The sequence below is a fragment of the Aquarana catesbeiana genome, linkage group LG11 (assembly GCF_042186555.1).
Source record: "Aquarana catesbeiana isolate 2022-GZ linkage group LG11, ASM4218655v1, whole genome shotgun sequence".
Taxonomy (NCBI): domain Eukaryota; kingdom Metazoa; phylum Chordata; class Amphibia; order Anura; family Ranidae; genus Aquarana; species Aquarana catesbeiana.
Genome location: NC_133334.1, coordinates 20,470,178 through 20,484,714, shown reverse-complemented (window position 1 = coordinate 20,484,714; position 14,537 = coordinate 20,470,178). Strand labels below are relative to the sequence as shown.

General features: G+C 43.4%; 1 protein-coding gene across 8 annotated transcripts in view; it reads left to right on the top strand.

Annotated features, from left to right (window-relative positions):
• The window catches only part of NAV2 (neuron navigator 2), a 634,885-nt gene extending 621,742 nt beyond the window's left edge, over positions 1–13,143 (top strand). For all 8 annotated transcript variants that reach the window (XM_073604037.1, XM_073604035.1, XM_073604040.1 and 5 more), the window contains 3 exons: positions 5,957–6,075; positions 6,177–6,380; positions 6,942–13,143. In XM_073604037.1, coding sequence (XP_073460138.1) covers positions 5,957–6,075; positions 6,177–6,380; positions 6,942–7,067 — 449 coding nt within the window. In that variant the 3' untranslated portion in view covers positions 7,068–13,143. The remainder of the gene's footprint in view (positions 1–5,956; positions 6,076–6,176; positions 6,381–6,941) is intronic.
• Positions 13,144–14,537: the final 1,394 nt, after the last annotated feature.

Sequence of the window (14,537 nt, the reverse complement as noted above, 5' to 3'; positions counted from 1 at the left end):
TTTTTTTAGCAGAGACCCTAGAGAAAAAAATGGTGATCGTGGCATAATTTTTATGTCACACTGTATTTGCACAGCGGTCTTTCAAACGCAATTTTTTTACATTACGCAATACATTTTAATGAATAAAAAAAAAACACTAAAGTTAGCCCAATTTTTCTGTATAATGTGAGAGATGTTGTTATGCTGAGTAAATAGATACCTAACATGTCAGGCTCGTGGAATGGCAACAAAGTACGGTACTGAAAAATCTCTATAGGCGACGCTTTAAAAATGTTTACGAGTTAGGGTTTAGAGTTAGAGGAGGTCTAATGCTAGAATTATTGCTCTCGCTCTGTTTGCGATGATACCTCACATGTGTGGTATGAACACTGTTTCCATATGTGGGCGTAACTTACGTATGCGTTCGCTTCTGTGCGCGAGTTTGGAAGGGGGAGCTATATTATATATATATATATATATATATATATATATATAATATGTGTGTGTGTATATATGTGTGTATATATATATATATATATATATATATATATATATATATATAAAATGTTTTGGGTTTTTTTCTTTATTTTACTTTCTTTTTTTACACTGTCCCTTTATTTATTTTTTATCACTTTTATTCCTTTTACAAGGAATGTAAACATCTCTTGTAATAGAAATAAGCACGACAGGTCCTCTTTGAGAGATCTGGGATCAAAAAGACCTCAGATCTCCCATTAACCCTAAAAAAAGCAAAAAGACATTTTACCTGTAACAAAGGGAAAAAAAATGATCCATTTAAAGAGGAAGTAAACTTCCTCTGCAGACATTTACCTATAGGTAGTATAAATATCTCCTAAAGGTGCACTGTTTGGGAGATATTTACATTACACGCAGCCAGTGACATCACCGATGCATGCGCTCTGAAGGAACGGCCATGGGTGCTGTTTACAACCTCTTTAGGCCCTGGAGGCAGAAGTGATGTCAGACGTTGTTTCAGTCTTCCAAGGCCATAGAACCAAGTGGGGACTACCTTGCTCTCACTCGACTTCATGCCCAGGCATCAGAGGGTTCGGATCAGTTCCGGGCTTACCAACGGGGGGCACCTCTAAATGTGATCCCATGTTGAATCTGCCTCTGGGACCACTTTTATATTGTAGAGAATTTAAAAAAGATGCCGGGGTTATGGCAGCTAGCTGGTGCCATAACGGTATTCAACGTCAAAGTAATGACGTAAAAGTACTGTGGGCGGTCGGCAAGTAGATGAATAGACCCCATTGTTTCATGTTTACAAGCATTAGACAACCGGCGTGTTAGTGATCAACAGTTTGCTGTAAGCTTTGCTTTTGTTTTGTTTTTTAATTTTTGCACTCATACTGTTAATGGCAAGTATTTAATAATGGGTTTAAGGCCAGCCATACGTGGTTCCAAACATTAGTGGGCAGGCTGAATATACCCAGTTCTCACCAGACTGATAGACTGGTACTGTCATGCAGAGGCCAAACAATGGGTTACAATGGAGTTAGAAGACTCCGGCGGTACAGCCAAGAGTTGGCCGTGGCTTACCACTCCGATCCCAAAGACCTTTTCCGAACATCCAACCCTAGGAACCACATTGCAGGTTGCCAGAGAAACCTTTCGTAAAACCTTGGTATCCCCCATTCCCTCTCCCATGGTACCGATTCTAGGCAACCCGGACTTTTCACCAGGCTGCCAGGGTCCAATTTACAGGTCCCTGTCAGATGAAAATAGATGGCCTCACCTTCACGACTTTCTTGGTCCAAATGACCGGCTTGGTACGACGGCCGGGTTGGAAGATCTTAACCCACCATTGGACTTTTTGAGTGGACTCCAACTGCGTAACTTTCTACGCCGATGCGCTCAGACTCTGGGTCCTCCACGCCCGCTTACGGAGTTGGAACGTATATGTTATCGCAGAGAACCCATACGCCACTCTCTATCCTTGATTTACTCATCTCTGATTGCTCCGGCAGAGGGGTTTGTCCCCCCCTTCCTCGTTAAGTGGGAAACTGATTTGGGAGTTTGCTTTGATGAATCACAAAGGGAAAAGATTTTACATTTCGCCCAAAAATCTTCTCTGGCCACAAGGGTTCAGGAGACATGTTACAAAATTGTGACTAGATGGTACAGAGTACCATCCACCCTACATCGTTTTTTTCCGCAGGTTCCAAGTCTGTGTTGGCGCTGTGGGTCGGGCGAAGGAACAATGTTCCACATTTTTTGGGACTGTTCTAAGATTAAACCTTATTGGTGGGAGGTGACACGTACGATCGAACATCTGACAGGTGCCACTTTGGAGGGGGATCCTGGGGCGTGTCTGCTGCACCTCTCTAGACGACCAATCAAGAAGTATAAAGCCTCCCTCACAATTCAGCTACTAAATGCTGCTAAGGCCTGTATCCCTCTATTTTGGAGATCGGAAACCCCACCAACGAAAATCCAGTGATATGCCAAGGTCAACGAACTGCGTGACATGGAAGACCTTACAGCCACCTTACACGGCAGGGAGGAGGCCTTTCGGGAAACTTGGCGTCCCTGGCAACACTTTATCTATTCCGAAGCTTACCTCCGTGAGGTAACATAGCTTGAACATACCCTGTTATAGGGACCCCGCCTGGCGGGGGGGGCCGCACCACCGTTCTCCCTCTTTTTGCCCTTCTTCCTCCTTCCCTCCAACCTTCTTCTCCTACCTATGTTTCTCCCCCACCTCTGCCTCTCCGTTCTTCTTCTCCCGCTCTCCTCTAGCCCCCCTCATCCTTTTCTGTGTTTTATCCACCTCCATACATTCCTCTGGCTAAGGGAAGGTCTGGTCAGATATGTTGTATATCTTGGTCTACATTGCACTATGGTAGTAACCCTTTGCTGGACTCTACTGATCTTCAAAGGATGTTCCTGTTCCTGGTCGGTGGAGAGTTTCCCTTTTTATTTTTTTTTTATTTCTATTATTCTGTTGTTTCACTTTATTATCTGTCGGGTCATGATAATTACATGATCTGATAGACCGAAAAGGGCCACTCTCAGGAAACTACTATGTATGGGCATTAAAATAGTTACTCCATAAGACTTATTCACTCTGTGAGGTTCCATTTCTACATCACAGATCGTGTAATCAAGAGAAATGTTAATTTGTACGTTTACACTGACATCTGAATATGTTAAAGGCTGATCTTTGCTTTTGTTTTACAATATACATAAAAAGCTGTATGTGGTTTCGGTTTTGTGTACATCAAACTGTAACATGCATTTTTGAAAATAAAGGAATTAAAAAAAATATATATATATACCCAGTTGATAGACTGATCAACTTGGGTTACAACCAGCTTGCTGGATTCCCTTATGATTATCGCAAGCAGCTGCTATAGCCGCTAGCGGTAATCACTGTTGTCTCCCAGCTGGGAAGGCTTCCCCCCCACAGGGAGCATACAGTGACCTGGCAGGAGGGATTCCTGCATCAACACTGACTGTGTTGATGGGGGAATCAAGCAAATTTTTTTCCTGCAACCCGTGGTTGCAGGAATGAAATTGGCTCCATGTATGGCCGGCCTAACTTTCTTTTAACAGTACAATTAAGAGTGCAGAACTTACCCGGTGCACACGCAAAACATGTTCAGCTCCAGTGCGTGCACTTTAGGCCTTGTGTGCTCAAGCTGTGGCCCCCCAGCTGCTGTGGAACTACAGGTCCGATCATGCCTTTAGCCTTTGTGAATCATGTTTGTAGCTGTCAGCCTTGCAATGCCTCATGGGACTTGTAGCCACAGGTTGAACGCCCATGCTTTAGGCCTTAGATCAGCCCCAAACTGTATCTTTTAGAAACTCTAGGTGTGCAGTGTTTATCTGCAGAGCTTACCAACGTCTTCTGCTTTTAACTGACTTTAGCGATACTAGAGAGGTAGGTGGGCGGGCAAGTCTTTGCAAATTAGAGCCTAGTAAGCTGTCAATTACAGGCAATGGTAGCGAGTACCAATGCAAATGGCATTGGCGGCCTGGGATTGCCAGCATTTTTGTTGTCTTCAAACTTTGGCCCTCCAGTTGTTCAGGAACTACGATTTCCATCATGGGAATATTGAGTGCAGCGCTAATCCATATTGCATGTATATATTAGAAAATTGTGCAAGTATGCAAACAGTAAGTATAACACACTGACTGTACAAAATAAAATAAAGTGCTAGGTGCAAACAGCAATAAATGAATATAAATACAATTCATAAATTGAAATCACTAAAAAGTCCATATATGTGAAATGGCATTATGAATAAATAACCCATAAGGGGGAAAAAAAACACAGTCCAAACAGGTGAAATGAAATCACAAGTGTTTAGGTAGAAATCAATGTTGAAATTGAAGATATATTCGACCTCTGAAGGATAGGCCACCATCCAGTAAGAAATCACCATAGATTGTGAATCCACCACCGATGATAAAAAAAAAAAAATTGGACTCTCTTACCGGACTCAGTGGACCCAATGCCAGCGGCATGGAGTCAAACAGGCATGCAACTGGGAATGTGGTCACTCTCAGGAAACAACATGTAAGGTCAGCTTCCGTTCAAACCTTGTCACCGGACCCAATCATGGACTCCACCATTCATAAAAGAAAAAGGCCGCCATATAATGTAAAACCATCAACTATGATTTTTATTGTAAAAGGTAGAAAACACTTGCTGGGACCGATCCTTTTAAATTTTGTTCATAAACGACCTGGAGGATGGGATAAACAGTTCAATCTCTGTATTTGCAGACCATACTAAGCTAAGCAGGGCAATAACTTCTCCGCAGGATGTGGAAACCTTGCAAGAAGATCTGAACAAATTAATGGGGTGGGCGACTACATGGCAAATGAGGTTCAATGTAGAAAAATTTAAAATAATGCATTTGGGTGGCAAAAATATGAATGCAATCTATAGACTGGGGGGAGAACCTCTGGGGGAATCTAGGATGGAAAAGGATCTGGGGGTCCTAGTAGATGATAGGCTCAGCAATGGCATGCAATGCCAAGCTGCTGCTAACAAAGCAAACAGAATATTGGCATTAAAAAGGGGATCAACTCCAGAGATAAAACGATAATTCTCCCGCTCTACAAGACTCTGGTCCGGCCGCACCTGGAGTATGCTGTCCAGTTCTGGGCACCAGTCCTCAGGAAGGATGTACTGGAAATGGAGCGAGTACAAAAAAGGGCAACAAAGCTAATAAAGGGTCTGGAGGATATTAGTTATGAGGAAAGGTTGTGAGCACTGAACTTATTCTCTCTGGAGAAGAGACGCTTGAGAGGGGATATGATTTCAGTTTATAAATACCGTACTGGTGACCTTACAATAGGGATAAAACTTTTTCGCAGAAGGGAGTTTAACAAGACTTGTGGCCACTCATTAAAATTAGAAGAAAAGAGGTTTAACCTTAAACTATGTAGAGGGTTCTTTACTGTAAGAGCGGCAAGGATGTGGAATTCTCTTCCACAGGCGGTGGTCTCAGCGGGGAGCATCAATAGTTTCAAAAAACTATTAGATAAGCACCTGAATGACCGCAACATACAGGGATATACAATGTAATACTGACATATAATCACACACATAGGTTGGACTTGTGTCTTTTTTCAACCTCACCTACTATGTAACTTCCTGTCCCATAGCCAAACAGGAAGTGAGAGGAAATCCCTGCAAATTAAGGGAATTCTTTGGGGACCCCCAGGTCACCAGAACTAGTGTCCCCATTTGGAAGATTTCTCCTCCTTTACTTTTCTGGGGCCAACCCAAAATTTGAGATTTTCTTTTACCTTCAATGATAATGGTAAACAGGACAAATAGTGAGGGTGAATCTCCTTAACGGTGACACAGACAGCAATAAATACTGACAGGTGTTCTAATCCTTCTCCACTCTTTCCAAAAAAAAAAAAAAAAACAAGTTTTGCCTCGAGCTATACTTTAAGGGTCTTTAAATTTGTCTCAACTGTTTTTTTTTTGCAGGTCCTCGCTTGTTCCTCTCCTGCCCCATGGATGTGGACGGCTCTAGGGTCTGGTTTACAGATCTCTGGAACTACTCAATCATTCCATATCTTCTGGAGGCCGTCAGGGAGGGACTTCAGGTAAGAAATCCTCATCTTTCTTGCTTGACTGAATGGCAGCCATGTTTAGGCCACCTTTGTCCAGAACTCTCATTTTTGATTACTGGTCCTCTGTTATCTAGTTGTACGGCAGAAGGGCGCCATGGGAAGATCCCGCTAAGTGGGTCATGGACACGTACCCGTGGAGCGCTGTTCCCCAACAACATGAGTGGCCACCACTGCTGCAGCTGCGACCAGAAGATGTTGGATTTGACGGTTACTCTGTGCCAAGGGAGGGGGCCTCCAGCAAGCAAGCTCCATCTGGAGACGGCGAAGGAGATCCACTGGTAAGGAGACAATACACATCTTACTGATATTTCATTCTGTGTCTCGAAGAGGATTCTAGAGGAGGCTTTTTGAACCAAGGTCCCACCAGAGGTTGTTACGGGTTTCTTGGGCAGAGACCGATTCATCTGGCAGAGGACAGGGGTCACCGCTGGCGAGGGCAGAGGACAGGGGTCACCGCTGGCGAGGGCAGAGGACAGGGGTCACCGCTGGCGAGGGCAGAGGACAGGGGTCACCGCTGGCGAGGGCAGAGGTCACCCCTGGCAAGGCAGTGAGGCATCTGGCTACTGCAGCTACACTGCTGGAATTTCACAGGTCAGAAGTGCAACCTAGCATCCAGCTACACACTGTACTGTTTGTAGTGTGGGGAGGAGCAGCTCTTTGCTGGGATAGGAAAGGAGAGCAGCAGCCAGGCAGATTATCCAGGGTGGAGGGGGGAGAGGCGGTTTTGTCAGGGGCTTTGGGGGGGGGGGGGGGGGGGGGGTGTACAACCAAAATCTGGGGTGGTACAGACCTGGCTTGTTCTTTTATTAAATTGCTCCCTCTCGTCTCTTTTCTTCCAGATGAACATGTTAATGAGGCTTCAGGAAGCCGCCAACTACTCCAGCCCGCAGAGCTACGACAGCGACTCCAACAGCAACAGTCACCAAGACGACATCCTGGACTCGTCGCTGGAGTCTGCGCTCTGACGCCACTCCGCTGCCTCGACAGACAGCGGAACAAGAGACACTTTATAGACTTTTTTTTGGGGGGGTGCAGGTCACCCTTCCAATTACCGTTTTTATTTTGACAACGTGTAAGATATATGGCTGCACTACTTGTAAGCGGCGGTAACGCCAAAACACTGAAAACGTTTTTTAAGTTGTAGACAAGAACGGGCCCTCATGGTTCCGGGCTGGAGGGGAAGAGAGTTCACTGCCTATGCTGCTGTAACCAAACACGAAAAAAAAAAAAAATGGCGTGCTGGACACTCCGCCTTCACATAATGACCTCACTGCAGATAGTTGCCGACTATGCTGCTTGCCTTTGGCGTTAACCGGTGCTGGTTGGGGGGAGGGGATTGGTGTCAGCTGCAGAACATTGTACAGCTATGCAGGACATAATCCGTCCCTCTCCTGAACCCCAGGAGTGTAAGGGCTCGCACCTGTGTTGCTTGAGAAACTTAAATGATAATTGGTGAGCGTCAGTGGTCAATTCTGAGAGACTTTCAGACTTGCGATGAGACTTTGGAAGCCAAAAAAAAAAAAAAGACTAAGCCACCCCTTACAGTTGCGATGGTCATTGAGTACATATAAACAAAGCTATGCCATGGGTTGTTCCGTTCTTAAATAGTTTTTAAATTATTTATCCACAAACACACACAGGAGACAGATATAATTCTGCATATCGCTGCCGAGGTCTTTGTCCCTCTTTAAAGAGGACCTGTCATGTCTTTAAATGAGGTGTTACACAGTTCCCAAGAGCATCAGATAAGGTTTAACCTTCAGTTCCTGGACAAGTACAGTCCTGTTACTGACAATGAAGGGAGTGGGAGATCTAACCAATATAGCTTAATGGTTAACTGCTGCCCTTCCTGTCACTGGCTGGGGAAAAGAGAGTCGCAATCTGGAGCTTACACAGGGCTGATGATTCTGTCCCCACCCCATGTGACAGCAGTGGGTGTCTGGGGGGGTCACTCACAAGGGAGGTGGTCACCTGCTTATCCTCAACCTACCCGTTATTTCTTTTCAGTATGGAGGGTTCTCCTCTTCAGGGAATGGAGGCTGCACCGATGCTAAGGGCTCCAGAATAATAGGGAAGGATGCTTTTTTCCGATCAACCGTAGACAGTAGGAAGTACTTAGAGACTGTTGATGTGATGCACAGGAAGCAGACTTTAGTACATAATTCATTGTTCCCTTTTTAAAGATTGCTAGGGGCTTGGCATGTTGGAAACACAAATACCTCCTACCTATAGCAGCAACATAACACATCATGTGATATACATCAGCTGCCATTAGCTATCACTCAGGTAATACCTCTCACCCCATGTGATGCATACAAGCCTTATATACAATCTGCTTTTGTGCAAATCTTTAACAAATCTTTTCTGTGCATTTCAGCCACGTCTTTCTTTCCGTAAGTCACTTTGGGGGGCAAGAAGTGGCGGCTGGGCCAAGGGGTGGGCAGAAGTGGTGGCTGGGCCAACTGGTAGGCAGAAGTGGCGGCTGGGCCAAGGGGTGGGCAGAAGTGGTGGCTGCTTTATACATTTTAGCAGGATGGGGTACCCAAAAGGGTAGAACCCACAACCCATTCTGCTGAAGTAGTTTACAGATGGTGGGGGTGGGGGGCATACTTTGGCGTTTTCACCATGGGTGCTAAAGGGCCTTGTCCCAACACTGGGTGAGACACAGCAAGGCCAAAATATATAAAATGGAGGACAGCCTTAAAAAAAGGCTGCATTCGGTGCTGATCGCTCAAGGCCTTACTAGAAATTAAGACATGGTGCAAATAATGTAGCTACAGATAGTCACGCCAGCACAGTGCGTGGGTTCAACGTTACACTTTCCAGTCAGAGCACATTTTACTTTCCAGTCTTGTGCTATTCATTTTGTTTGTGCAGGATCACCATCTGGGATTGAGACAGCAGAATAGCCCAAATCACATTGTGCATTGGTACTCTCATCAGGACAGAGCAGCACAAATGACAGTCAATGAAGTCCTTCTACTTATTCCAAAAGGGCAGAGCAAAGAGCACCCCTTTATAGACTCTTTGCAATACAGAGGTTGTCTCATGAGCAATAAAAATCTAACTTCTGGGCTATTGATGCACATATCAGTGCTCGACAAAAGAAACACCTGTCAGCTCCTCCCCTGCAGAAAGCCCAATTTATGTGAATTACTGTTGTGGAAATCAGACAATCTCTAAAGGCTCAACAAAAGACCTGTCAGCTCCTCCCCTGCAGAAAGCCCAATTTATGTGAATTACTTATGTGGAGCTCAGACAGAGCTCTGTTGCTACTGCTCCTTCTAGTGTGACTGCATATGTTGGGCACACTAAGGTCATTATCACTCATCTAGCGTCCCCACAGGGCATGCCCCTTCCCCCTGAGTAGAAAAAGCGCTGATCTCAGGCTCACACCTAGTCCCAGAGTTGAGCACCATCAGTCGCACCTAGGTAGGTATTCACTTCCTATTGAGCAGTGTGGTCCAACAGTGGTGGAGGAGGAGGGCATGCTGTTGATCATACATAGCTCAGCATCCCCAGCACTGATTGACTGACATAGGACAAAGGGCTGAAGAGGAGTATGGGGAGATTCCTTTCTTAATGTGTTCATCTTTACATTATTTCTGTAAAAGTGAACTAACACCGTACTTCCCCCCCCTCCACATCCCTGGTCACAGCTATACTTGCCTCCAGGGATGCAGAGTTGTCGGTCCAGGGATTTTAAATCTTTTAACTTGTTCATTTAAGCTTTGACACCCCCCCCCCCCCATTGTTGTCCTACCAGACAAGCCCACCACTGTTGGAGCATAATGTATAATATACTTCACTTTTATATATAACAGAAGTGTTGACAATATGACTGCTGGGGCTCTTCTGGCATAAAAACTCAAATCACAAAAATGCTGCACTGAATATACTGAACACATTGCCAGATGAGCCTTCCCCCGCACACACAAGGGCCACTAAATACATTGCCTCACCAATCCCCTTCATTAACCCACACACATAAGGGTCACTTTGTCTATTATGCAACAACCTCCGTGGCTCATTTGAATAAACTGTGAGAATTTTAAAGCCTCCAAAACGTCAAATATCACGTCTATCCAGTGAAACGCGTAACGCAAAAAAATAAAGTAAGTTTAGAAAAACTTGAGTTCTGGCACTGAAATCGGCTACCGTGAATACGGCTGGATACATTTCATATCACTGATCTCACATATATATATATAAAAAAAAAAAAGATATATTTATAGTAATGGGATTTCTGTACATAAATCACGATTCTGTGTCTATATAAAAACGCGTCAGCTTGTGAATAACACTGTATTGTACCCCCCCCCCCGAACGTCAGGAAGCGGGTCTGCCTGTACACAGCCTTTGTAACGGGAAACTTTGTCTTATTTTTTTACAAATCATTTTCCACACGTCACACCAGCTCATCCAATCAGTGGATTAAGACTGTTATTATATCCTCGGTCTGGGCAACATGTGGGAGATTGAGGAATTAAGCATTGCAAAGGGCAGAGCGTGTGCAAAGTGCAGCGACTGATAGAGACAAGACTTCACCTAGAGCAGCGGTGGCCAGTCATTCGCAATTCGTTCCGTTTCGAATTATTATTTTTTTTAACGAGTTTCAACAAATTTGTTAATTTGGAAAAATCCGAATTAACGAAAACCTGTTTAACAAATTTTTCCGAATATTCATAAATTTGAATATTCGAGAATTCGGAAATTCAAAAATCTGAATCAATAACTAATAATAACTTAACTATTACTAACTATTAAATTATAGGTATTGGAATTTCCTTTCAAATTTGGCTGTTAGTGAACGTAACGAAAACGAATGTATCCAAAGTTACACATTATCTGAAATAACGAATATAAATAAACAAATGGTACATAACATATTAATAATAAATAATAATAATAAAACCTTTTTATTATTGATATTCTTTATTATTATTAATTTGTTGCTTCCCATTCGTTTAGATGCGGCATTCATTATTTCGGATAATTCGTAACTTCAGATAAATTTGGATTCGTTACGTTCACTAACAGCCGAAGTTACGAATTATCCGAAATAACGATAACGAATGCTGCATCTAAACAAATGGAAAGTAACGAATTATTCATAATAATAATAAAAAGTTTTTATTATTATTATGTTCAGTTCCATTTGTTTAGATGCAGCATTCGTTTTTTCAGATAATTCGTAACTTCGGATAAATTCGTATTCGTTACATTCACTAACATCCAAATTTGAAAGGAAATTCCAATACCTATAATTTAGTAGTTAGTTATTAGTTAGTTATTCTTTAGAATTTGGGGATTTTCTTTCTTATTTTGGAATTTGCGAATTTTTGAAATTTACGAATTGCGATCATAACAAATGACACGAAAAAGAAAATAAAAACGAATGAAACGAGGACGAACAAATTTTTCAGCAGTGCACATGGTTAGTGATGGCGAACCTTGGCACCCCAGATGTTTTGGAACTACATTTCCCATGATGCACCACTACACTGCAGAGTGCATGAGCATCATGGGAAATTTAGTTACAAAACATCTGGGGTGCCAAGGTTCACCATCACTGACTAGAGGTTCTATAGGTAAGATCAATCACATACATCATTTCAGATCAGCTCTGCCTGTTTATGAGGGATTTTCCCTGCTTGTTTGAGCCTCCATCTGCTTTTCTCTCCAGATCGGAGCCATCTTCATTCAGGCATCACCAGGGGCCACTATCAACTTCTTGGGCAGGGGCCACTATCAACTTCTTGGGCTGGGACGCCGATGTAAATCCTGGTGCCTGTACAATTCTTGGCTGTGTTCACAAACTTTCAAAACAGATCGGCCCCTCACCCTGTGACTTGCTACAAAGTTACAATAGTGCAATCTGATCACTGCGGGGGGGGAGACTTAGGAAATGCTTCCTCCTGCCTGCAGCAGGCTGGTGACATCATCTCAGCCTAGCCAAAGTCACTGGACTGGAGCACAGTGATGACTTTTTAATGATAAAAGGTGCAGCTTTTTTTTTTTTGAGAAATGATACAATTATATATTGTGACACGTCAAGAATTTTAGTCATACTTAGACCCCCGTTCACATATTGCGTAGAGGGGCGATTCACACGCGATTTTGCGTGCTGCATAAGGCCACCCCCCCTCACTTGATTGGGCTGGCTCTATGAATGTTTGTCGCTCAAAAAAAGAGATGCTGATCCTTTTCGGGCTGGCAAGCTTCATGCGATTTTGAGGCTTGCCGCGACTGTCGCGCAACAATCGCAGTAGAATCGCATTGCGTTTGGCGGTACCAGTAAAACAGGGGTAGGCAACCTGGGGCCCTCCAGCTCTTGTGGAACTACATTTCCCACGAGGCATTGCAAGGCTGGCAGTTACAATCACTCCCAGAGGCATGCTGGGACTTGTAATTCTGCAACAGCTGGGAGGGCCCCCCAGGTTGCCTACCCCTGCAGTAAAGGATAATGGCACCCGAAACATGCGCCACGTGCTGTGCAGCGATTACCACGCAATTTGCAATCAAAATCGCAAGTGTGAATGGAGGCTAACTTACAAAAGGTACTGAAAAGTCCGCTTTAATCCCTCCCCACCTGCCCCTGCGTCCCTTTCTGAATGCCTCGGGGGTGGGAAGGATCAGTGATCATACTGTGATTGCCAGTCACAGTGGTCACATGATCGGGGAGGTGGTCCCTCTAGGTACTGATGGTTTAATGGGGCATCAATGTGGGGTGTGGATGTTGAAGCTCACCCTTTTGCTACTGCCGCCGCACACTTGCGCATGCGCGTGCGCAGCAACAGGTTAACAGAGACTGTTATTTTTAAAACAGAAGCCTAAAAAAAGTGAAATTTAGCATTAAGCAATCAATCAATCACTTTTCATGTCTTTACAAATAGGCTGCGTAGAATTAGCCATATTAGTAATGTGACATGGCTACTCCATACTCCAATCATAACATCAATCATTCCTGATTGGTCGTTGCACTTTGCACATTACTTTTTTTTTATTAAATAAAAGGATGTATTCTATAAAAAAAAAAATTCTATACTACAAAACTGCTTCCAACGTTCGACTATCAATGGGCATTCCACCACCACCCCCAACCGACTCTATGCAACACTAGAATGACGTAAAGCAGACCGCAAAAAGAAACTGTTTGCAAAAAGGCATTAATAATAATAATAATAATAATAATGAAAAAATATATATAAAAGTCCCCTAAAATCTGTCTCTGTAAATTTTTGGTTTGATGTGAATGCAGAAAGGATCGTGTATTAAATTTTGTCTGTTAATAATCGTTTTCTGGATCGTACAGAAAAACAGACAGATATTTCTCTTGTTTTATGCCGAGATGTAAATTTTTACATTGTAACATAGGAACGTGTACATATTTGACGAAATTGCTGCATTTTGATGAGAATTTTCTAGACCTTTTTTTTAAAAGCAAAAACGAAAGTTAGGAATTTGGGTATTTTTTTTCCTTTTTTTTTTTTTTTTTTTTGCCTCCGTTTTTTTTTTTTTTTTCGCTTTAATTTTGTTTTTTGAAATTAAACACATGGTCAGCTCAGATCATGTCTTGTGTTAAGACGAACAAAACTTGATGATTGTACCAGTCTTAAATTATTATTGAATAAATAAAATTCATGCCTATTTATCCAGTCTTGTTTTAGGTGTCTCTGTTTTATCAGATCTGGGGATATATTGTTTTCATTAAAGAGAACCCGTCAAATATTATGATGGGAAACAAGCAAGTCCAGCAAAAACTTTATTTTCTCTTCTGTTCATTTTAAGACACAGCAGAAACCTTTGGGTTATAGTGTCACCTGCAGGAGTAGGAAGTTGCTGATGGCCAAGCTCCCCACCTACTAGAGCAGGGGGTCCAACAGAGGTCTGAATCTCAGGTTTGTGTTATGACTCAGATCCTTCACATCACAGTTACCACTTTCATCAGTCCCCCCCCCCCCTTTACATCACAGCCCACCCCATTTACATTAAGGCCCCCCTTTACATCACTGCACTCTCCATTACAATACAGCCCCATTTACATTACAGCGCCCCCTCTACATCACAGCTCCTCTTTATAGTACATCCCACCCTTTACATCACAGACCCCCCCCCACATCAAGGTCCTCCCATATACATCACAATGCACCTATTTACAATACAGCCCCCCCTTTTACATCACAAGCCCCCCCTTTACATCACAGCTATCCATTTGCATCAAAGCCCCCTCCCCCATTTACATCACAGTGCACCTCTTTACAATAAAGTCCCCCCTTTACATCACAGTCCCCCCCCTTTGCATCAGAGTGCCCCCCTCCCATTTACATCAAAATGCCCCCCTCCCATCTACATCACAGTGCACCTCTTTACAATACAGTTCCCCTTTATGTCACAGTCCCCCCTTTGCATTGCAACTCCCCTTTTACATCACA